At 44.5% G+C, this 24307-nt stretch overlaps 1 protein-coding gene across 2 annotated transcripts in view; it reads left to right on the top strand.

The window, feature by feature from the left end:
* SUFU (SUFU negative regulator of hedgehog signaling) overlaps positions 1–16962 on the top strand; it is a 111233-nt gene extending 94271 nt beyond the window's left edge. For both annotated transcript variants that reach the window (XM_067537199.1, XM_067537198.1), the window contains exons 11-12: positions 12578–12646; positions 16472–16962. In XM_067537199.1, the coding sequence (XP_067393300.1) occupies positions 12578–12646; positions 16472–16561 (159 nt within the window). In that variant the 3' untranslated portion in view covers positions 16562–16962. The remainder of the gene's footprint in view (positions 1–12577; positions 12647–16471) is intronic.
* Positions 16963–24307: the final 7345 nt, after the last annotated feature.

Here is a 24307-nt window from a genome sequence, read left to right as displayed (position 1 = left end):
CGTGCGGAGCAAGAAATACCTCCATACACAATTTGTCCTCTTCACCCGAGGAGACCATAGTTCCCCCACCTCCGACAACTGCAGACAATTTTAAGAAGTTCCAGGAACTGTTTAAGAGGGTGGCAGACAGATTGGACATCCTTCTCCAGGAAGTGGTAGGGTCACAACATACATTGCTAAAAATATTGCAGACTTCAGCTTCTACCAAAATCACCCTTCCAATGGTTGATGCCCTTATGGAGCCAGCAAATAACATCTGTCAGACGCCCGCCACCATTCTCCCCACTTGTAAAAGAGCTGACAAAAATTGTCCCTGCCAAAGATACCGAGTTCCTCTTCATCCATCCTGCTCCTAACTCATTAGTTATAGAAGCTGCTAACTGAAGGAACAAGCAGCATCATCATAGGTCAACACCACACAATAAAGATGACAAAAGGCTGGATTTACTGGGCAGAAAAGTTTACACGTCAGCTACTCTCCAATTAAGAGTAGCAAATTATGCCACCTTATTGTCAAATTACAACCATGATAATTAATCAAAGATATCAGAATTTATTAAATTTGTCCCAGAGGACAGAAAACAGCAATTTCAGTCATTGATTAAAGAAGGGCAATTAGTCACAAGAACAGCATTGCAGGCTTCCCTTGACGTGGCTGACACCGTGGCTAGAACCATGACAACTGCTGTCGTTATACATAGGTCATCATAGCTTCCCTCTGCAGCCTTTCTTAAACAACTACAGGCAATGATCGAGGATCTTCCCTTTGACAAAGCGAAGCTCTTCACAGAAAAAACGATGAAGTCATGCATACCATGAAAGATTCCAGGGCTACGCTCCGCACCCTTGGAATCTATATACCGGCAACAAGAAGACCCTTCAGGTATCAGCCGTATAATTCCAGATATCAACATAATTCACAAAACAGACGACATGACCAATCACACTCCTGACAAAGGCCACAGCAACGATGACAGACAGACCAGCAGCTGTGAACGTCCCAGGCTTCCCCTCTAAAGCAACAATTTTGAGGTCTTGGTCGAGGGTCTGTAGGACCTCCCCCACCTTCCGCAGCCAGAGTCCATTTTGTTCAAACATCAACTACGGCCCTTTTACCAACACTGGGCAAACATAACAACAGACAAATGGGTACCAGAAATTATCCGATCGGAGTATACTATTCCCTTTACCTCCATACCTACAACCCAAACTCCTTCTCCGTCCCTCTTCAGTGACCCATCTCATGAACACCTATTACAACAGGAGGTCCAGCATTTACTCCAGATAGGTGCCATAGAGCATATCCCCTCCCAGCGCAGAGGCTTCTATTCCCATTACTTTCTCACCCAAAAGAAGATAGGAGGTTGGATACCCATTTTAGGCTTAAGAAAAGTTAATACATTTATAAGGATACAAAACTTCAGGATGGTTACTCTTACTTGCCTGTGCTGGAACAGGGGGACTGGTTTGCAGCCCTTGACCTTCAGGATGCATATTTCCACGTTACTATTCATCCAGCTCACTGAAAATTCCTAAGATTCACACTGGGCAACAACCACTATCAATACACGGCGCTACCCTTCGGCCTTTGCACTGCTCCAAGGGCCTTCTCCAAGATATTTGCTGTCATAGCAGCTTCCCTTCACAGACTAGGGATCACCATATTCCCATATCTGGACGATTGCCTGATAAGGGCACACACCTACATGGAAATTGTCCAAGCAATTCACACTACAAGGACATTATTTCATACATTATGATAAATGACAAAATATCCACCCTATGGCCTGTGCAACAACTGGAGTTTATAGGTCCACACCTGGATTCCCTCACTGTCACGGCGTTCCTACCAAAGACCAGATTTGAGACAATTGTGAATCTGGAATCTCTTATACAAAACAGTCCAACTCTGAATGTACACACATGCCTCCAAATGTTCGGTCATATGGCAGCTACCACCTTCATAGTGCAACATGCACCATTACACATGTGACTCCTTCAAATGTGGCTCACGACAGTTTACAACCACACACACAATCTTATACAAAACTGTGGTAATGCTAAAAAAATCAAACAATCACTAAAATGCTGGACACAGCCCAACAACCTTCAAACAGGAACTCCATTCATAAGCAAAACACCCTCGATCATGATCACAATGGACGCATCCCTAATTGGATGGGGAGTGCACTGGCAAGAACATACTGTTCAAGGGAAATGGTCACCACAGGAAATGAAATTGCACATAAACCTACTGGAGTTGCGTGCTGTCTGCAATGCCTATCTACATTTCCTGCCTCTGATAGCAGGGAAAACTATAAAGATAATGACGGACAACATCACATGTATGTTTTACATCAATCATCAAGGAGGGGCAAGATCCAACTCCCTATGTTCAGAGGCAATAAGACTATGGAATTAGTGCATATCCACATTTCAGCAGCCTACTTACCTGGTACCCAGAACACCACCGCAGACAACCTGAGCAGAAAATTCGGCAACAATCACGAGTGAGAATTACACAACAAAGTCCTGGAGAATGTATTTTGCCAGTGGGATTATCCCACAATTGATCTGTTTGCGACAGCAAGGAATCGCAAGTGCCATTTCGTCTGCTCAAGAGCAGGTCTAGGCAGAGACTCGAGGGGGGATGCATTCCTCATCAACTGGAATACAGGTCACCTCTATGCGTTCCCATCTATCCCCATGATAACCAAAACCATACACAAAATACGCAAAGACAATGCGAAGGTGATGATGGCATCAGTATGGCCCAGGCAACCATGGTTTACTTAGCTGAAACAAATGTCGATTCGTGCACCAATCGCTCTCCCACTAGTCGAGGATCTCCTCTCCCAGGACAACGGACGCATACTCCACCCGCACCTGAAAAAATTGTATCTCACAGCATGGTTCCTAACTGGTTCCAACAAACTGAACTACAATGTTCGGAACCAGTAAGACACATTTTACTGAATAGCAGAAAATCTGCCACAAGAAAAACTTAACTTCAGAAATGGCATAGATTCTCCTTATGGTGTCAACAGAGGCGAATCAATGCACTAGCAGCGTCAATCCCCACCATAATAGACTATCTCCTGGAAATAAAAAAAGCAGGATTATCCATTAGCTCACTTAAAGTACACCTAGCAGTTCTTACCACCTTCCATGATCTCATAGATGATACCACAATTTTTGTGCACCCAACTGTCAAATGTTTCATGACTGGCATACGAAACATGTACCCAGACATACGTCCTCCCACAATACTTTGGGACCTCAAATTAGTCCTAAGGACCATCATCAAGCTACCATTCAAGCCTTTACTGACTTGTTCATTAATGCACATGTCCATGAAAGTATAATTTCTAGTGGCAATCACATCAGCATGTCACGTGAGTGAGCTTGGAGCGCTTATAGTCCATCCACCAAATACAGTATTTCATAAAGATAAGGTGATGCTATGACCTCATCCTAAATTTCTCCCCAAAGTAGTATCAACATTCCACCTTAACCAAAACATTTCCTTACCTATATTTTATCCTAAATCACATACTAATGCACAGAATGCAGCCCTCCATATGCTGGCCGTCATACGAACCATCGCGTTTTACCTAGAAAGAACAAAACCTTTCAGGAAATCTCCCAAACTTTTTGTGTCAATTACAGAACATTCCAAAGGCAACGCTCTATCCACCCAAAGACTTTCAAAGTGGATTTCCAGCTGAATCAACACATGCTACACACAGTCAGGGATATCACCACCCCAAATGGTCAGGACGCATTCAACCAAATCAATTGCAACATCCACAGCCTTTTTGCATAATGTACCAATTACTGAAATATGCAAAGCAGCTACCTGGGCTTTCACCCACACTTTCACAAAACATTATGCCATCGATCAGGCATCACGACATGATGCAGCAATTGGACTCTGTTCTCTCTTCCGTTCAGTCTAACAACTCCAAAGTTCCGTCCTCCAACTGAGGGCACTGCTTTGAGAGTCAACTGGAGTAGAGCACTGACAGGGACACTACTCGAAGAAGAAGAAGAGGAGGTTATTCACCTTGTGCAGTAACTGAGGTTCTTCAAGATGTGTGTCACTGTGGGTGCTCCACCTCCCCTCCTCCCCTCTACTTCGGAGTTGAATGTTATGGCTCTACAATAGAGAAGGAACAGAGGAACCCGGATCATGCATGCTGAAAAGGGCGACAACAGCACCGCGAGACGGGGATGGCACAATGCCAACCTGGACGGGCACTGCTGGCAAAATCTCCAATCAAGGACATGAGGACGTGCCAACACCTGGAGTGGAGCACCCACAGGGACACACATCTCGAAGAACCTCAGTTACTGCCCAAGGTGAGTAACCCTCTCTTATCCTGAGATAGCTTGTGTCAGAGCCTGTCAACATGCATGCATCAGCCCCTGGGAATCACCATCTTTAACTTTCAAATGATGGGAATCAGGACTTGCTTATGCAAAACATTTCAGCTTTTATGTGGCGTTTCTTGCCTGCCTAGCACAAAGCGTGCCCCTCCTCACTCGGACCTCGCTTACTTGGAGGGAGGTTTATTTAACATTACCTTCTGAGAATTTCTGCTCCTGCTGCCCTGGGCAGTCATTGTTCTAGGAAAGGAGAGGTGGAAGCCTTTGATCATGTGCAATGTAAATGTTACACATCAGAGTTTGCTGCAGTAACTGTCGAACATACAAGCCAATCTACGTAGCACATTTAAAAAAAAAAAAAAACCCACTATGGCAAAAGAATGTTCATTAGGTTGCACAGTCAAGCACTCAGAAGTTAGGAAATGCCTGAGGTAAAGCTGCCTGTACAACCTTACTTTGGCTCCCTTATGCATATGCATTATGATAAATCTCTAATTACATGATCAGATTTTCTCTGCTGAATCCCTGGCCCACTCACTGCACACGGTGGACCATCCAGGCCGGCTCTAGGCCAAGTGGCGCCTCTCTTCCCCCCCCCCCGCTTCCCCCCACCATCTATTAAACTTTTGAATTCCTTATTTTTTATTGCATTTGTAGCCTGTTTCATGCCCCTAAATCCGGCCCTGTGTACCATGCTGCGGGAATTAATTAGGGCTGTGTAGTGAACGTAGGCATTTGTTTACAGAAATTGGAAGGTGTGTAGTGAATGAAACAGGGGATTACAGGTAGAGAGAGGGGATGGTCTCATGGTGAAAGCAGTTGAATACTCTCCTGGAGAATTAGATTCTATTGCTGCTTCTGCCAAAGACGTCCTGTGTGGTGCTGGGCGAGTCACTTACAATTAGTGGTCACATTTGAAGGTTTTAATTTATGTTCCTCATATTCTGGCCATCCATCTTCAAACATCTTAAGATCTGGTTTGCAAAAGCACTGAGCGTCCTCAACTGCATCTGAGGTCCATGGGAACTGTGCTCTGAATATATAAAGGGCTACATAATGCTAAGTACTTTGGAAAATTGGGTCCTAAGAGAATCTCAAGTTGGGCACCCAAAACTAGTGGACACTTCTGACAATTTTGGCCTTAATCTCTCTCTCCTTCAGTTTCCCATCTGTAAAATGGGGATAACAACACTGCCCTACTTCACAGGATAAATACATCAGATTGTGAGATGCTCACATGCTATGGTGCTAGGGGCTATCTGAGAATCTAAGAGAGAGATTCAGTGCGGGGTTTAGAATGGTGTGCAGTAAAAAATTAAGGGCCAGGCAACACACTGAAGGATGAGGCTACAAAGATATATTCAGTAGCTATCCATTAACTGAGCACTGACCATCCAGTGCACTGAATGACGCAGGGGTCCTGTGGAAAAAATAGTATGCGATCATGTAATTGAAGATTGTATCATAATGTGTACACACAAGAGGTCCGAATGAATATTGTATGGGCAGCTCTGGTGCCACTGTCAGGCCCCCAGCAGCAGGGAGGAATAATTGCAGAAAAGCACTGCTCAGTCCCTGCATCCTTGGGCTGGAGTATGCTCTGTGGGGTTGGAGCATAATCAATGAAGATGGAATCTTCAGAGAATTTCGCTACTAGCCTCTAATAAACTTCTTTGAGACATACAAATGGCAATTGTCAGAGGCTTATAACTCCACCAAATTTGGGTAGATCTTCACGGGGTCAGCAAAGGCACTTCCTCAACCCCAACGGGACCTCCTGCCAAATTGCTAGTCCTTCCTCTAAAGTCTGAAGTCAATATGATGAGGATAAGAATTTTTAACATTGTCAGAAAGTATTTGTCCTAAACTTGTTCTCTGAAATGACTGCATTATTTTTGCTGGAACCTTTCGAAAGAAACACAGATACCGGCATGGGAAATTTCAGCTTGAATGGTTAGAGTGGAAAAGTTATAAGCAGGTAAAAACATGGCCTTTTTAAATATTAGGAAGCCTTAACTCTAGGCATGACTACCAGCTCTATCTGTAATATAACGTGTGTAGATCATCCATCATGCTAGTACTGTAGAAGTGATAAAATTGTACAAGCAAACCATGAAGCACATTGTATTATCACCTCCCATTGTTTAAGGAGACCCTATGAAAATCATACATTAAAGATGGAAGACCTTATTAGGTTATCTAGATTCTCCCCCAGAGGCCAATGCAGGATTGTTCCTGCAGTACCTTTGCTATGCTTCATCCATTCTTATTTTGGATGACTCAAATGCTTCCGTCACTTCCTAGGGAAACTGACTGTCCCTCAACATAATGCATCTCACTGTCAGGAAGCTTTTCCCCCACTTGTAGCACCCTAGAGAAGTGCTCTCTCTCCTTAGCAGTCACACCCTTAAAACGCATGCACTTTTGTCTTCCTTCGTTCCCCTGTCTTTGCTGAGCCAAGCTGTGCATAGTCACTCACTATCCAGGGGATCAATGGAACAATGCTGACCGGCTCCAAAGTGTACCCTTTATGGCCAGTCCAGGTCGAGTTTTAAAGCAGATGAAACAGAGCTGAGGAGTCCCTGAGGATCCTTAGTGCACCCAGAAACCCTCCAGGTAGACAACATTTAGAATCCTCATGTACTTCTTCCACCAGAATTGTAAGGTCCCTGAATAGAGCAATATGGTGCCTGGGGCATGTGTAATTAGTTTTTCCTTTACAGAGAAGATCCATTAGTTTCCTGGGAGTCTAGCAATGGGATTCCACCTCACAGAGGAACCCCCCTTGTTTGTCCACAATACTGGTACGTGTGAGACTGTGGGGAAGACTATAGGGAAATCGTACAGCAGGGTGTCTGTTTAGAACTGATGACCCAGTGTCCTTGTTGGTCAGGTTGCATTACAGAAAATAAGAAGACAAGGCTTCTGCCCTGAGCTGCTTGCAATCTAAATGAGAGAGCACACAATGAAAGACAAGCAAGGGGCAGAGCTGGATGAGAGAGCAGAGGGGCTGCTTATGGCACTGAGCACTATTTACAAGGAATTTGATTAGTTGGATTTTGACTTAAAGGAACTCCTGCTTCTGTAAAGTACTAGTGGCAGGAATTAAACAGAAACACTTTCAGTGCTGTCTGCTTCCAGGAGTTGCAGGAAATTAGTTATGTTGCTGGTGAAAGGAAGTAAGCCACAAACTTTAGACCGGCTGGCTCATCCAGTCTCGAAGCTGCAGTTTTATGGATGGAGGGTTTCTTAGGAGCTTATTATATAACTTACTTTAGGGTATATTACAGCATTTTACAAGCCAGGCATTCTGAAGATGAAAGGCGCTGTGGTCTGCTTACCAGCTGAATTTGGGGGGGGGTCTCCCCTGATCAGAGATTTACCAACTGTGGCAGGCTATAAACAGTGGTGTGAAATGTACCATTGCAGCCAGGGGTCAGAGCCAGCCTGTTTCAAATTAAGAATTTCAAGCCCTTGCAATGGATTTGAACCCCAGAAGTGAGAGATTAGTCATGCAGTTGCACCTGTAGACTTAGTCATACCCTTAAATTAGTCTTAAGTTTTTTTTTGAGTGCCAGTCATCATAGTATGTAGGTTGATCTACAACAAGCCAGATGTGGTGATAGCCTGAATCTTGATATTGGGCATAAGTAACACACTCATCTAGCTCCCAGTGGTTTTTCAGGCATTTTTGGATCCTGCAGAGTTTCATTCACACCATCACTGTTTAAGTATTAAAAAAAAAAAAAAATTGTGATAGTCATGTAGGTGCCTCAGTCATCAGTGGGGCTCAAACCTCGGACCTTTCATATCAAAAGTACAACCCCGCTCCCACCGGAGCTATGGAAATAATTCTGAGAGTTTAGAAGTAGTAGTAGATTGTTATAGTTGCTGAAGCCAACCACTAGAGGGAGACATCACACACAAAGCCACTGTATTACATAATCATAGTGATTTTAATCGGGTTGCATAGTATAGCATTTTTAACGTGTGGTCACACACAAGTTTCAGTAGGAGTTGCCAAACTTTGGACCTTCAGTTGCACTTTAGACACTCTCTAGTTTAGTGATAAAATTGAGGACTTTCTCTGCTATGTTTTTTCAAGCAATAGGCGTACCAGTGTAGCAAGGGATTCACAGAGCAACAGAACATGTATAAAATGGAGTCTGGCCCTCCTAGCTGGGAGTTGTGGATCTGACCCAGAAAGATGCTGGCATGTCCATGGCTGTGCAGTGTTGAAGGTAATGTTTTGGATACCCCAGCTGGACTCTTAAGCTGTTGCTTATGAATATTGCAAACAACCATTACGAAGGCAGAACTTCACTCCAGTGTGTGAAACTGGTTGCAGCAGGTGAAATGTTTGCGCACAGCTGCTGAACTATGAAAATGCTGTGTTGTGAATCTCTGGGGCTTCTCGGACACAACCTCTAACAAGTACCCAGAGCTTGTTTTCTTCCTCAGTCATGGCCAAAAGATTTCACAGTAGGAAAGGTCTGCTCAGAGGAGAGGCACATCCAGCTTTGAGTGTGCAGAAAACCATTTAATTTGGCCTCCAGATTGCACAGACTTTCCCATAGTTGCATCACAACAGAGAGTCTGTGTTATTCTTTGGAGAGTGAATAAGCTGCTCCATCATTATGATCTCCCTGCAGTATCCTGTTGATAAGATCTGCTAATGTTTTCAAAGGAAGACTCTGGGTTCAGGTCTGAAATACACAAAGAACAGGGCCTATTTGTTCAATTCAAGCTTCTAAGGTTTACATCCCAAAGGAAATTAAATTATGTGCCTAGAGCTATGACAGTCTGTCCTGTTTATTTGCTGGAATGTCACCATTAATACCATGCGCATCGAGTGTGTGTCTGTTAATGTAAAGTGGTAGTGTACTTTGCAGGACTGGGCATGCTAACAGGACTAAAATTTTGGCAAGTATTGAGTATGTGAGGGGAGTTGGTACTGATTTTAATTTATTTTTGCACTCTGTAAGTATCAGAATAAAAAGAACTCTCTTCTATATGAAGATCTATCTGCTGATCACAAGGGTAGGATCAGCGTGGTCTGTACACTCCTGCTTTAATGCCTTTGTTACATTTTGGCTGGGCTAATTCTACTGGAAGGAACCTGGTTTCAGCTTGTGTCCAGTATAGCTGTGTCTTTAACCTCTAAATCTCTTCAGCAGTTAGATGTGCCCAAATATTATGGTAATGGGTACCTTTCCCCAGCATCCTCCAGAGAGTATAGTGGCAAAGATTTTCCCTGCCTGCATGGTCTAGCAAACCATTTTTTTTAAAATGTCTTAAAAGCATTCCCAAGACACAGGGCACTATACATTTGGTTACTCCAGATTTCCAAAGCTTCCTTCACAGGAAAGGAGGCCCTGTTATCCCCAGGAGCAGAACTGTGCTGGCTAAGAGGGCTTGTGCACTTGTTTCAACTGGCGTTAGTTGATGGCAAGTTAACTGAAGTTAACAAACACAATTGTAAATGCTAGTCTAGATACTTCACATACATTTGTTCCAGGATCCAAATGGTGGTGATTGACCCTAGGGCTTCATCTTTCACCCTTTATTCTCTCCTTAGAATGTGAACATTCTTCCTTGTTCATCCCATTGCATTTTTTCACACCCCACCTTGTTCTTCTCTAGCCTGCAATCAGATTGTTCATTTGTGCATATATTTTCTCCTTCTCTCTTTCCTATTTAAGCATGGATTTTATTCCTATTGCCACATCTCATTTTTATCATTCTTGCTATCCCTGCCCCCTCTGACCTTTTCAGTTTTTGCTCATCTGTTTCACTGCTGAATATGTGTTTCCTCATTGCCCACCCATCTGATTGCTTTGGTTGCTGGTTCCTTCCTCTTATTTGCTGCTGTGTGGCTTGCTACATCTGCCATATCCTTCTCTGTCTCTACCCATTGCTGAGTCACTCGCTGCCAGGCTGCACCTGAACAGAAGCTGATCTGCTACATACAGAGCCCCAGTGCCCTGCCCAGAAAACCTTTGCCAGCTGCACCATCTTCTGAGCTAACTATTCAGGTGACTGTTCTGCTTTCGAATATGGACGGCTTTGGTTGTATTTCTGAGAAAGCAACCCTTTAGGTTCTTCAAACTTTCCATCAACAAACAAGTATTTCCAGTTCAATGTGCACGAGGGCTACCATCTCCTTCAAGGATTTTGCCCACCTTAGTATAAACTAGTCATGCTATAGTGCTCATAGATATTTGGGTTAGTGTGCCAGCCAAAGAGATGACAATCCTGAGGCCCAGCATACACAGTAACAGGCACACGATCATCTGAGTGTAGCTAAAAAGCCTCATGGAGCATGTGAGTCTGTGATGTGATGCCTCTGAAAGGCCCACCCTACTACCACTGCTTCCGCTGGGCTTCAGGGGTTGCTCCATGGTCTCAGTGCCCAGTTTGTGGTGTAGCTAAACTCTAATTTAGACTGACCGCTCGGTGCCGTCCTTTTTGTACAGTGCCAAAATCACTTGATGACACGTATGAAAGTAGCTTGAATGGCCAGTGCCTTTTCTGTCCACCTCGCTGATTCAGGGGTTCTCAGATTGTGGGTTCCCAGTATAGCAATATAACTTACTAGGGAGTCTGCAGCATCCATCCTGTTACGTGCTTCTCGCAGTGATCACTTCAAAGCAATGCTGCCATGGAGGCTGTCAACAAGCAGCACTGAGGTGAGCTCCAGTTTGGATCCGGAGGGGACCAGAAAAGGGGTGGAACTGGGAATTGGCCTAGCATCCTTTCAGCATTGGGAGCTGAGGAAAGTTGCCTGAGCTGTCAGCTGGGGAATGCAGAGCTGGGGGGCCAGAGGGGAGGAAGTGGGGGAACATTCAATGGATTTGGAGAGGATGCGTGAAGAGTGAGCAGAGGAGGAGGGAGAATGCAATGCAGGCAGAGAAGCGGGCATGCCAGTCACTACAGGATGGAGAGATGCTGGAGGCAGACTGCAGGAGGAAAAAGTGGAGTGAAGGGAGGAAAAAGGAACAAGAGTAGAAGCAGAGAAAGAACAGAGCTGTAAGCTGAAATGTGCAGTTACTAGCTTGCTGGATACCCAGACATTACACCCAAAGCCCCCTCACTGTATCCATGTGTGTAAATGATTTCCTTAACCCTGACTGCTTCCTCTGCTTGTTTCCATCGTGTACCTCACCTCAGCAGGGCTTGTGCTTCTCTCTGGCCCTTTAAAAACCATTCAGAAGAGAAACTGGGTGCCTGCACCTTCTGACATCACATATTTATTTTTAAGAAAAGGGGGGTGAGCGGATCCTGTGAAGGACTGGTTCTTTCCTTAATACTCAGGACAGATCCCCAGCTGGTGTCAATGGGCATATCTTTGACTTCAGCGGAGCTGTGTTGACTTAGCCTGCTGGGGGTCTGGCCTTCTGGTTTGTTTGTTTTGAGGGGTAGTCAGAAGTTACTGTCCCAGGGACTTCCTGTTTGTTAGTTCAACCCTGAAAAAAACCTGAGCCTTCCCCCTTCCACCACACCTCAAAACTCTCACACCTGACTAACAAGGCTGACAGGGTGCAGGGAGTGAGGGGAATTGCACATTTGGGAATGACCAGTGACTGGTTTCCTGAGCCGAGTCTGAGAACCATGTTCTGTATCCCAGGCCCTCCCACTGCTGGCTTGGGCACCTCTCTGAATGCGTCCCCTACTGACTCTTTGGTTCTTCTAAACGATACACCATTCAACAAGCCAGTTCTCCAGGTCAGAGACCTGGAGGTGTCCAAAACGCAAACTCGGTGCAGGTTCCAGCCTGTCCCGCCCTGTCCCCCTGCACCAGCTGTAGCCCACTTATACTCCAGACTTAACTTCACTTTGCCAAATTAAAGTGTCTCTGTTTCCCACTGCCTTCCTTTGCAGTTGTTCTCTTGACCCCTTTTCGCCCTCCTCTGCCTCCCTCCCCCTCTTCCTCTCTGAAGCTGAGCCTCTAATTTTAGACTTAGGAAGATAATTGATGGTAGCAAAAGATTGCCTTGTAATCTTAGCATTTTTTGCAGTGGTTGGGGTTGTGAGGGGAATAAAGCCAGGAACTAGAGGCCTCAAACCTTTGTGTCGCCAAAGAAAAGTGTGTACAGTCTCCCTTCTGTGTAGAAGAAAGGAGTCTGTTGCTTGGCAATTACATAAAGCTTGGCGTGTAAAAGAGTAAATTACTGTCTCCCCCTTGCAGATCCTGTTGACTGAAGAGTTTGTCGAACGAATGCTGGAAGACTTAGAAGATCTGACTTCTCCAGAGGAAGTAAGGCTGCATTGCTCCCATATCTGGCATCTACTGGCCGAGAGAGAAGCGGCACAGTTCGTTGTTTTGTTAGTTTCTGAGTTTGGCAGCCTGCAGCCCTTCCCACAGTTTCAGGGCGCGTCCACCTTTCGAACCTGCTGGCATAAACCAGGCCACCTGGAAGAGAAGGGATTGCAGAGGCAATTGGGGACCTGCAGCTCATCCAGCACAATCCCCAAAGTGGGGGGGTGTTGGCCGTGAGGAGGCCTTGGAGTGTTGCTGTGGAATGCACTGATTCAGGCCACTTCCACTGGCGGGGCTCCCGACAGTAATTCGTATGCCGCCAACCCAAGCCCCAGTGGAGGGCAGCTGTGCAGCAGCCCTTGGCGGTGCATTGGGGAGCAGCTTGTGCCCCCTGCAGCAGCATGGATGAATGGCGCCTTTGTATGTTCTCTCTTCAGCTGTGGTGCTAGCTGTACACTTCGTGCTGGGGCCTGCAGAGCACTGCTGAACAGACAGCATATTTGCTGCCACTTCATATTGCATTTTAGGATCTCTTTCAGGTGAGCCGGGGGGCCAGAGGGGTTATTTAATAGCTGCTGCTTGTGCCTAGTTATCTCCCTTCCCTCCCAACCTCTATTAAACTCAGGCCTGGCACACAGACACACATGACCAGCCTGGCAGTGTTGAGCCACAGCAGCAGTGGATGCTTTGTGAAGCTTTGCACCACAGTGACAGATTTTCCCCATCGTGTGATCCCGTCGCCAGGAGCATTTAACATGAGCTCTCCCATGCACTCCATGTAAATATCCTGCCTGACTTCAAAGAGCAGTGGCAGCAATGACATGTAATATTTTTAATCCTATTTTTTACAGTTCCCTGCAGACTCTAAAGAAACTTTCCTTCCCCTGTCCCTCCCTGCTTCGCCTCCCAGAAAAATCTCAGTGCTCTTACGGTTTAACCCTGAGCTGACTTAATGCCAGGGTTGTATATGCTGTGTGAACAAGCGCAGCCGTGAATCAAGCACCTTGCTGACAATGTCGTGAATATCAGGCCAGCTCTTATCCGTGTAAACCTAATCCAAAGATCATTTGAGCCAGTGACATGCTAGCACAGAAGAAACCATTTAGGAGCCCCTTTTGCCATGGCTTTACTTAGGCTAGTGTTCCGTAGCTTTACTGGAAAGCAAGTACCGTAAGTGGGGTAATTCTGTAGTGCCAGACAAAGGATGAAGCACTGGCTTCCTCATTGCTTTGACATGACTCGTTTAAAAAAAAAAAAATCTTGACATATTTTTCTCGGATGTGACCATTTTGAAACCAGTTTAAAAGAATAACAGGTGGGGGATACTTTACATGGTTATGATCTTTCATCATGCCAAGTCCTGCAGGACTTCGTAAGTTACAGGATCCTGGTTTGTAAAGAGTTTTGGGTCGACTTTATATATTCCCCAGAGACTTCCTTTGGTTGTTGCCAGTATCCAGCTACATAGAATGAAAACCAAATTTTGGATTTCAGGAATAGAACCCCTCCTTCGTGGTGTAATGAGCTAACCGTGGAAGGTGAAATAAATACCAACTACAACATCACATAAGTCTGGCTGAGCATCTCAAAAACTTATGCTATGGCTTCATTGTGTCTCTTCACTAACATTAGAGTGATAGTCTTTTATATGCATGAGACATTAGAGATGGAAAGGGCCCATAGGCTAAATCAGACAGTGACCAAAAATAAGGGTGCAGGTTATACTGAGTTCATAAAACAGTTGGCAAAGTAGAGTAGCTTGCAACAGTTTTTATTCACTAGAGGAGTAAAACTGAGAGTCAGATTAGAAACTGAGGGGGCAGATGTAGCCAAAAGAGATGCAATTACTGGAATAGTGAAAGGTTAATGTATGGGTCCTTTACCACTTAAGCCCACTATCCAACACACTTGTACCAAACATAGGTAAGTCTACACTGCCAGGGGGTCTGAACAGCAGCTCGAGTTTTCGTAGATAAGTGACTGCTTGTGCAGTCAATGGTGAAGCACATTCCATGGCGTCCTTGCTTCTAGTATTAGCCAGCTAGCTAGAGTGCAGCTATGGTGGGTATGTCTTCATGAGATGCCATTCTCACCCCTGGCTGCAGTGTTCACATGGGCCAAATGTAGTGGTGACACACGACCTGTCATGGGAAAGGAACACATTGCACTAGCTATGAATTTAACCCTCTAGTTTAGACTATCCTCCCTAGCTAGTGCAGGATCCCAGCTAGATGCCCCTGTTCAAATATGAGGTAAAATCCTTGTATCAGCTAGGGTGAGGCTGTGGATGGAGCAAAATTTTAAAAATGAAATAATTCTTAGATCAGTTTTCCAAAACCCTTTTCCAGAAGTTTTCCTATGCTTTGTCCGCACGGGCTGGCAGTGACTGGGACAGTCATGTTCTCTGAAACAGCTTTCAAGATCCGTTCATTGCCCATTTATGGATGGAGCAAATGTGTAGCCTAGACAAACCCTAAAACACAAGAGGCAGCTGTAAATAAATAGGCTGCATTGTACCACTTAAGAATTTGCAGTGCTAATCAACCCTGCCTCTCCACCACCCCCCCCCTTGACAGCATTTTTCCATTCTGGTTTCTCTCTGCTCAATCAGCAGTGGGAGGCAAAAATGAAATGGAGTTGGTGTCTTTTTCCTCCTCTGAAACACTTACTCACTAACCCCATGATTGCCCCACAGCATGGCTTTACAGCTGCTCTGCCTGGGCTTACCCTTAGTGTAGACACACCCTTCCATGTGCTTCCTGCCCAAACTAACTGTTGCAGGGACAGACTTCTTGGGATGGCCAGCCATCTTGTTTCAGAGCATCCCACGGCAAAACTGTTTTTGACAGTGCTGTTCTGGCACGTCCACACGCAATGCACGTTAAAGCCAGGGTCAGACCAGTACATTGCAAGGACTCTTCAGGCATCTATCCCAGAGTGCCCACCACTAGTTCTGGGAGCAGGGGTTTTGGACTAACTTCCTAACGTCAGGCTCTGCGTTGTGGAAGGGAGCTAGGATTGGATGAACCAGTGCAGCTGTAATATTGGTGGCTTCCCCTCCAAGAAGTAGCAGTTGGAGGCAGTGTTGTGCAAACCAGACTTGAGCTAAAGTTCCTGTGCCGGGTGTTGCAACCAACACTTACTAAATAATCAGGGCAGCTGAATGTGAGTGGACATGGGGTATCATACAGGCACTGCAGAGTCAAGCGGTTCGTTGCAGAGCTTTTTTGTCATGAATGAAGTGGGCCCAAGGACAGTATTCAGAAACACTAGCTCTCTTCCACCAGGACAACGTGACTAGCTGAATCCTCGTGCCACTTTCTGCTTGCTACCTACAGAACAATACAGCCTCACACACATCATACAACCTAGAGAATCTTAAAGCCGCTGTCTGATTCTTCCTTTAAAGCAAACAAAGGGGGCTCATGGGGCCTGTGTGCAGCTGGAGGAAACACAGTGAAGTAGAGAGAGATTCCCGCATGTTGCAAACTTTCACTGAGACATGGGAGGGGAGGGAAAATGGTGGTGGGAACAGTAACCCTGGCAGAATCCACCTACTGAAATGAACAACGCTTGGGCTGCAATCTCATAACTTTACTTTGGCAATGGAGACACAAACCACATCATCTAATGTCCACTGCTGTCCAAAACATACTGATGGGAGCGAGGGGGTGTTTTCTTAGTGGTCCTTGGCTTTAAAAAAAACAACAAAAAAAACCTTAGCTCTTAAATGGAGGGCGGCCTGCTTTCAGAATAGCTTTGTTTTAATGTGGGTTAGGCTGCAGTGACATACATTAACTGACTCCCTTTATTGCCTTGTAGTTTAAACTTCCAAAAGAGTACAGCTGGCCTGAAAAGAAATTGAAAGTCTCGATCTTACCAGACGCTGTGTTTGACAACCCGCTCCCTTAGAGCTGAATTACACCCTTCTGACATCTGGGAGAGCCAAGTTACTGTACATTGCCCAGTGACACACAGGATAATTAATGCAGAAAGAATAAAAGAGATTGCTGCACAACCACTGCAAACAGAAGAGGAGTTACACAACACCAATCCAGACAGAACTGGACAATGTGGAGCCCTTTCCCCATCCTTTCTTGGGCTGAACTCTCTGGAAACGGCCTGCATATGTCTGAGTGCAAGTGAGAAACTTTTAACTATGAAAAGTAGTGGTAAGAATTCTTTCCCTATTCCAGTTGGCTACAAATTTCCCTGCTGTCTTAGCCCAGGGTGGAGATCTCTTGTATGCCTATATTTACTCATGCACTTCTGCCAGGTGCCGTGGATTAAATGTTCTGTACGTGACTCTAGAATCCCTTTTGTTAGCCAAACTTTTACTGACTGCAGAACTATTTCTCCATGTGCTGTTTTGTCTTCTCGGAAACAATGGTGTTAACGAAGGCCAGACGCTCGAACGCTTGATTTAAAGTTGAACCCTCCAGTTTAGTCGAAAAGCAAACCCAAACCCTCCCTGGCACTAGAATTAGGAAAGGTCTGGGCACTGAGCTCAGTCTGATTAGCTCTGGTATCACTGCAAACAGAGGCAACTTTCTTCTCGCACATCCTGTCCTGTCGTATGAATGAGCCCTGGAGAAGGTTGTGACCTCTGCTTTTGCACAAGCAGGAGGAAGAGAGACTACCGGGGCAGAGGAGGCGATCTCCTGTTTACAGAACGTTTATCTTTAAAGGGACACTGTCAAATCCTTTTTCCTTGCTATTGTACAGAATCCCTTAGAATCCTGGAAGTTGGGAAGGGCCCATCTGTTCAGAGGGGCCACTTTAGCCTCTCTCCAGGAGCCAGAGGGCTGCTGTAAATTGCTTAAAATGGAGATCGTATCCACTCTCCCCGTCAACAGAGTGTAGCCGCCAGCAGAGTCCAAAAAGAAAGCCCGACTGGCGGTACAGAACAAACCCTGCCGGGGACCCTCTTACAACACAGTTATCCCTTGGCCCATTTCCATCTTACCAGACTCTGTGCTCGACAACCCACTCCATTTTCTTTGTGTACATAGGACCATAGCCATGTGCTAAGGCTTGAACCTTGCTTTAACAATTGGGGGATGGCCTTGTTGTAACTGGGTCCCCCGGATTGCATTGTAGTGTAAGCTTCAGGCTCTGCTTCCAATGTGCAACTGCCTCTTGATCCCAATGGCCTCCCTTAGACCAAGATGAAGCATGCATGCTGAGAGCTTTTGTCTCTGCAGGTTGCATCCTGGTATGGAAGAGTGGATCATTTGTGGGTGCATTGCAAATGGGCTCTAGGCCACCCCATGCTCTAGTCCTCCCCCTGCCAATCCAGGGTTGTTCTCTAAAGCATATTCCCCAGTGCTTTCTAGTGTTGTACGGCAATGCGAATCTGTCACTTCTTGTTACATGGCTGCAGATTTCTCCCCCACCCTTTTCCACTCACAAGCTAATGTGGCCGTTTCGCCATCCATGGATGTACACGGTACCTGTTGGTGGTCTTAACACGGCTTTTAACACTGACTCTCTTTGATCAAACAGCAATGCCTAAAACTGGCCCTAGCCTCACAGAAGCTGTTCCGTTGTCTTAGTTGCTGTTTGTTGTCTTAATTTCTTCCCAACAAAGTGGGATTTTGTCAAATTTAAAAAAATCTATTTTGGGGCTGGTTAATGTTGGATGGATAGTCCTGTGATTGAGGCATGTATCTAGGAGCGGAGAGATTTGGCTCTGCTCTGGATTTCCTGTGTGACTGTAGGCAAATCACTTCACTTCCTCCTGTGCAAACAGGGATAATATTCCCAGGGGGGTTGGGAGGCCTAGTTCATTAGCATCTGTGAAGTGCGGCAGGATTCTCAGAGGGAGGTACAAGTACTATTATTATTATTATTATTATTTAAGGCAAGCCAAATACAGGTCCTATGCTGCTTAACAGTTTCATTTTTACAAACCTATGAAAGCAATTTAGATGTAAATGAGTCTGTAATTTTGTCTGAACTCAAAGGATCATCTTGAAATCATACTTTTAAACGAGCAGAGTTTCAAATCTCTGTGCCAGCTGGAGTGATTTTTGTGTAGTGGCAGACTGTATTTGTCCAAGGGAACCTTTGGCTGGCTTTCACTGTCCCATTTAGTATTAAATGTGTACACAGTGCAGGTCTGTTGTGTTCCTTAACGTTGGTGGGAGTTGGAGATGCATATGCAGGGGCCAATGGACTAGAGAGAGACTGAAAATTGGCATGCAGATCTACCAACACAGGCACAAAATCAACTCCCTTCCCACCTTAGCATGAAGAAATAGAGAACAAGTGAGTGGTCATTTACATGTCCCTCAGAAAAAGAGGAAAGTGGGCAATGAGAACTTTGCCCTAAAACCACAGATTTCAAACTGCAGCCCATGAACCATTGTAGAATGGCAAACACTTGTGAGCGGTGTCTGGAGAGCTGGCTGATTGCCATGGCGCTGGCTCCTCTTCCTTGTTTCCAGCTGCTAAGTCTCATTAAGAGACACTAAAAGAACAGGACTTTCCTACTGTTATTTGTCCATGTCAGCAATTGCTGCTGTTCCCACAGAAGTCACAAAGGGGCAGAGACCAGGAAGCCATCTCTGAATTCTGTCCCTGTGCCCTAACTCAAGCTGAGATTCTTTGAAACCTTTCCACAAGACAAATGAGTGAGTGCCGTACTGTATGTAAAACACCTCATCTCTGCAGGCTTTTTCTCCAGATCTGCCTCTCCCGTATGTTTGTTCTTCCATTCTGTAGTCACTCCTGTTTCCAACTATGAGTTGGATGTTGGTTGGCTTCAGAGGGGCTGAGAAGGAACGACACTGAGACCTGGTCTACACTACACAGTTAGTTCAATGTACGCTGCCTTGTGGTGACCTAGCTGTGGAAGTGTCTTTACTTAAATTTGGCTCCCACTGATGTAAGTGCCTCTCTGTGCCGATTTAGTAACACTACATCCCCAAGCGGCATAGTTGTGGTGTTCGTCCTTCGAGTTCAAAGATGACCGTGACATCACTGATTGGTTTGGGTTCTGTGACCACACGAACATGTGTGGCTGATTAGGCCAGTTTGAGCTTTGAATGCTGAACTAGAACTTTGTTCTATAGCACACTGAACAAGAGATGCCACTATAGGTTACTTGATTAACTGCAGATGTGCTGCTATGAGATTTACGCTGCTGGCGCTTCTGCTCTGCCTCAGTAGTTCTCCTTTGCTCATAGACTGTGGCTCCAGTATGGATGAGACTTCACCAGGTAGAATAATCCCGAACAAGATCTTACCAAAACTCTGGGTCAGTGTTGAAACGCCTCAAGGATAACTTGGGGGAGTCTTTGAAAGGTTTCTTCTGGCCTCTCTGAGAGCTCTTTCCCTCCTTTAGTTCACCATAAAAGATCTTCTTCGGCAGTTGTTCATCTGACATTCTGGTGACATGGCCTGCCCATCTCATCTGTGATTTCATCAACAGAGTATGGGTGCTTGGAATACCTGCCTGTCTGAGAATCTCAGTATCTGAAATCTTGTCTTGCTATCTGATCCTCATCAGTTTCTTCAGACAGTCCATGGGAAAGTAATTCAGCTTCATAACATGGCGTCTGTACACAGTCCAGGTTTCGCATGCATACATCGAAGTTGGCAACACAATGGCTTCAGTTTTGTTTATTGACTAAATGCCTCTGTGCTCCCACACATTTGGCATTGGTTTGATCATCAATGTGAACTGCACGTGACAGTGTACCGCCGAGGTAGATGAACTTGTCCACTGCCTGGAGGGTTTGGCCATTCACTATGATAGTAGGCTCTACATACGGCTTCCCTGGTGCAGGCTGGTACATCACTTCTGTCTTCCTGATGTTGATTGTGAGACCAAAATTATCATGAGCTGAAGAGAAATAATCCATACTGCACTGCATGTCTGACTCAGATTTGGCATTCAGGGAACAGACATCAGCAAACAGAAGATCATGAACAGCTACTTCCTGAACCTTCGTCTTTGCCTGCAGTCTCCACAGATTGAAAAATTTGCCATCAGTCTGGTATTTGATGCCAATCCTGGTGTCACAGTCACAAAAGGTATCTGTAAGCATGGCAGAAAACATGATACCGAATAGAGTTGGGGCCAACACACTGTTTGACTCCACTGGTGACTGGGAATGGTTCAGATGACTCACCGTCACCATAACGAGTCACGGTCGATGTAATTAGGTTGAGGCATTGTTAGCATAGACACTGCATTGCTTATGTCAACTGTTACTGGCTTTCAGGAGCTGTCCCACAATGCCTCACACTGGCGGTACATTCTATACCAGTGCTCTTCATGAGGACGTGCACTGCCAACACAACAAGCCAAGTGTGCAAACACACAAGCGATTTAATAATTGCAATGGCTGTATGCCAGCATAAATTAGGTTGATGTAATTTTGTAGTGTAGACATGGCCTGAGTGCATTGGAAATCCCAGCTATATCCACACATGTATTTTTGTTTATATATCATGTATTTATATATAGTCATCAGTATCTGAGTTATGACCAGTTGGCAAGATAGGTACCTTTTATTTCTCACAAACCTTATTCTTAAAGCCTAGCTGGCTGCCAGATTGCATTTTGTTTCAAGGGAAGGAAATGGGGTCTTCCTAATTAGTTTAGCAAAAAAAAAAAAAAAGGTAAACAAATCATTGCTAAAATAGCAATCTGCAGCCTACTGCCAGCCTCTCTCAAAGGGATTCTCTGGTGAAAGGAAGCCATTTGACTCTAATGTCGCACTCCTGTCTCAATCATTTTAGACAAGAAAGTTGCACATTAATCAATAGTTGGAGAATTTGTCACCCATAACATTTTCCTCTTGTGCGGTTGAAGTTTGCAGTCATGCCAAAGACTATTCAATTGACAACTAAACTAGATCTTGAGTTTTGATATTTTTCTAGTTGTTTTTGTCTTGGGCAGTGGGGGGAGGGCATGGGGAGGAAAGGCTACCTGTCTTGGTGAAATGGAGAAAGAGACATTATAAATATATATTTTAAATGAGTAAATGGTTTGAAAAGGGAAATACTATAAGTGTTAATTCCAAGGTGGTTTTCCAGGTCAGCCTTGCTGAGAATGGCAGCTCTTCTCATGCTGCTTTTAGATTTGTTCAGGCTGGCGGAGATTTGAAACAGGCGTTATCCAAAAACAAAAGCCATGCAGTTTGTGTTGGCTACAAGCAGGGATCTGGATGTAAATCGCATTTTAAAATAAGAGTTAGAGATTTCTCTTCCCGCTCCATCCCCTCCCAAAAACATTTTAAAAAAAGAGCGAAATCTTCCAATGCAGATAGATAGGAATACTTCCAAAGGTAAGAACCTTATGGCAGGTCTGTAATGCCTTGAAAATCTAGCCTGGGGGACAGCAACCTTAAAACAAAGGAAATCCCAAGAACCGTAAACATCTTTCCCCTCACACGCTTGGTTTAAAAAACGGAATTAGTTTCAGTATTAAAGAAACTCGGCTCTCAGCAGACCAGAGAGAGCCCTTAGTGTTGCAGTTGGCATGACCTATAGCAATATTTTCTGTGGCTTAGATATAGAATATCTGCTATGTGTAATGGCTTTGAGGACGGTGGTAGATTGGTTTTATTGTACGCAGGTTTGCCAAGAATGATTTAAAACCACATTCTAAAGCCCAACGTTTTAAATATTCTGTAGTTCTTGAATGGTTTTTAAAACGACACTCAGGTCACAAGATCATCTTTGAGGAAATAAACATTTGTTTATAAAACTTGAGACCAGTAGAAACGCTTACAGGACGGAATTTAAAAATAGCAATTAATTGATGCATAGTTTGTCAGATAAAACATTGCCTCACAGTGTCTGTGACCACAGTGTTGCAAATCGGGCTATTGCAAGCAAACCTGGAAATGAAATTAACTAAAACCAAAGTGAATCTGACTAAGGACCCACTTCTGCAAAGGGATCCGTATGAGCAAATCCTTATTCCAATGCTGAGTCCCACTGACATTCGTGAGGCATACGGATCAGCTTATGTGGGTCCTGCTACATGTCCTCCGTCAGCCTGTGTTGATTGTGAATGCAGAGAAATGCAAAGAACAACCACTTGCCATAAAAAGCAAATTAAGAATTTTAAAAAATCTCCAGTAGTGTCATTGATGATATACAGAGCAAGTTGTCGTATTTATTTTCCATGCATTGTCCACCAATTGTTCTCACATTAGCAAATAGAAGGTGCAATTATGATGTGGCTGCTTCTTATTCTGTTTTAATCATTAACAGTTTATAGAAGATACTTCTGCTTTTCTCCTGATCCCCTCATGTGACTCTGCAGGCTCATTAATTGAATGAGCTTCATTATCATTACTCACGTACTATGTACATTTATCACATCAAGCTGGTCAACAGCTCCTCCCAAGGAAAACTTTTAAGACACTCCATTTAGAAACGTTGCTGCAGCTCACGTTTTTCTCAGATGGTGGACAGGAGGGATGTCTTTTACTTTCTCTGGCCTTTTTATTACTAGGAAAGGCCTGTATGGAAAAGGGATCTTTGTTGCTTAACAGTTCATCTTGCACCTGCTGCTTATTGCACCTGCTGTTTGTTCCCTCCCCACATGTTCATATCCAAAGTCATAACTCCCACTTTGTGGCCTTGTGACTAGCTGCTAGCAAGGATTGCTGTCACAAATGAGGTGGGGACTGTAACATCAGGGGATGGGAAATAGTTTCATAGATTTTTAAAGTCAGCATGGCCATTAAATCATTTAGTCTGAGTTTCTGTCTAATGTGGCCCAGAGAATTCCACCCAGGCACCATGTGCTGAGCCCAATAACTTGGGTTTGTCTAAAGCGTCTGGTAGAAAGGCATCTAGGCATGAATGGAAGACGCTACAGGAGCAGATTAATTGTTAAGCAGCAAAGCTCTCTTTCCTGATTAATAAAAGCAAGGGAAGGAGGGGACAGGTGGGGGAGTAAAGGTTTCACCAGCAATGCATCTGCACAGAACATTTTTGCTCTGAGGCGTCATGGCCGTAATTTAGGTCTCCGATACTATTGCAATTTGCATCAAGGTCTGTAGCATCCTATTATTTGTGTAACACTTCCATATTATAATGATATATGCTGCTGCTTTTCTTTTTTTAAAGCTTTCATTCAGTGCAAGTCCAAAATTTCAAACAGAAAATAAGCCTGAGCTTGGTGGTGTGTTTTAAACTGAGCCCCATACTGACCTGTATCTCTCAGGCAATTAACCTGTCATGTAATAAACTTCACCACTTATTCATTTCTAGTACAATTCTATTTCTTCTAAAATTGCTTACAGACCATAAAATCGTAATAAGTGGCATATTAGCTTAGAAATGTCATTTCAAGTCTGCCACAAGGTGCCTGTTCCCTTCCCTCTATGAGATAATGGGGAGTGGTAAAAGTGTTAAATAATCATGCGTGCCTCATTATTCACAGTTGAAATGTGAGGTCCCTGATAACAATGTTACACAATGATGGAAATATACTGTGTGGTGAATGGTGAAAGGACACTGTCAAATGCCTTTTTATTTTTTAAATGGCTTAAAGTATTTTTTCCTTTTTTCCAGCACCCTCTTAAAAGCTGGGGTAAAATTCCCTTTGTCACTGGTGCTTCTGTTTTGCAAACACTGATTTTTCCTGCTCTCTGCCCTTCTCCATTCTCTGCTAGTGAAGCTGAAAAG

This window comes from Emydura macquarii, unplaced genomic scaffold, assembly GCF_026122565.2.
Source record: "Emydura macquarii macquarii isolate MOO-44397 ecotype Brisbane River unplaced genomic scaffold, CSIRO-AGI_Emac_v2 contig_3692, whole genome shotgun sequence".
In the NCBI taxonomy this organism is placed as follows: domain Eukaryota; kingdom Metazoa; phylum Chordata; order Testudines; family Chelidae; genus Emydura; species Emydura macquarii.
This window is presented reverse-complemented; position numbering and strand designations above follow the sequence as displayed.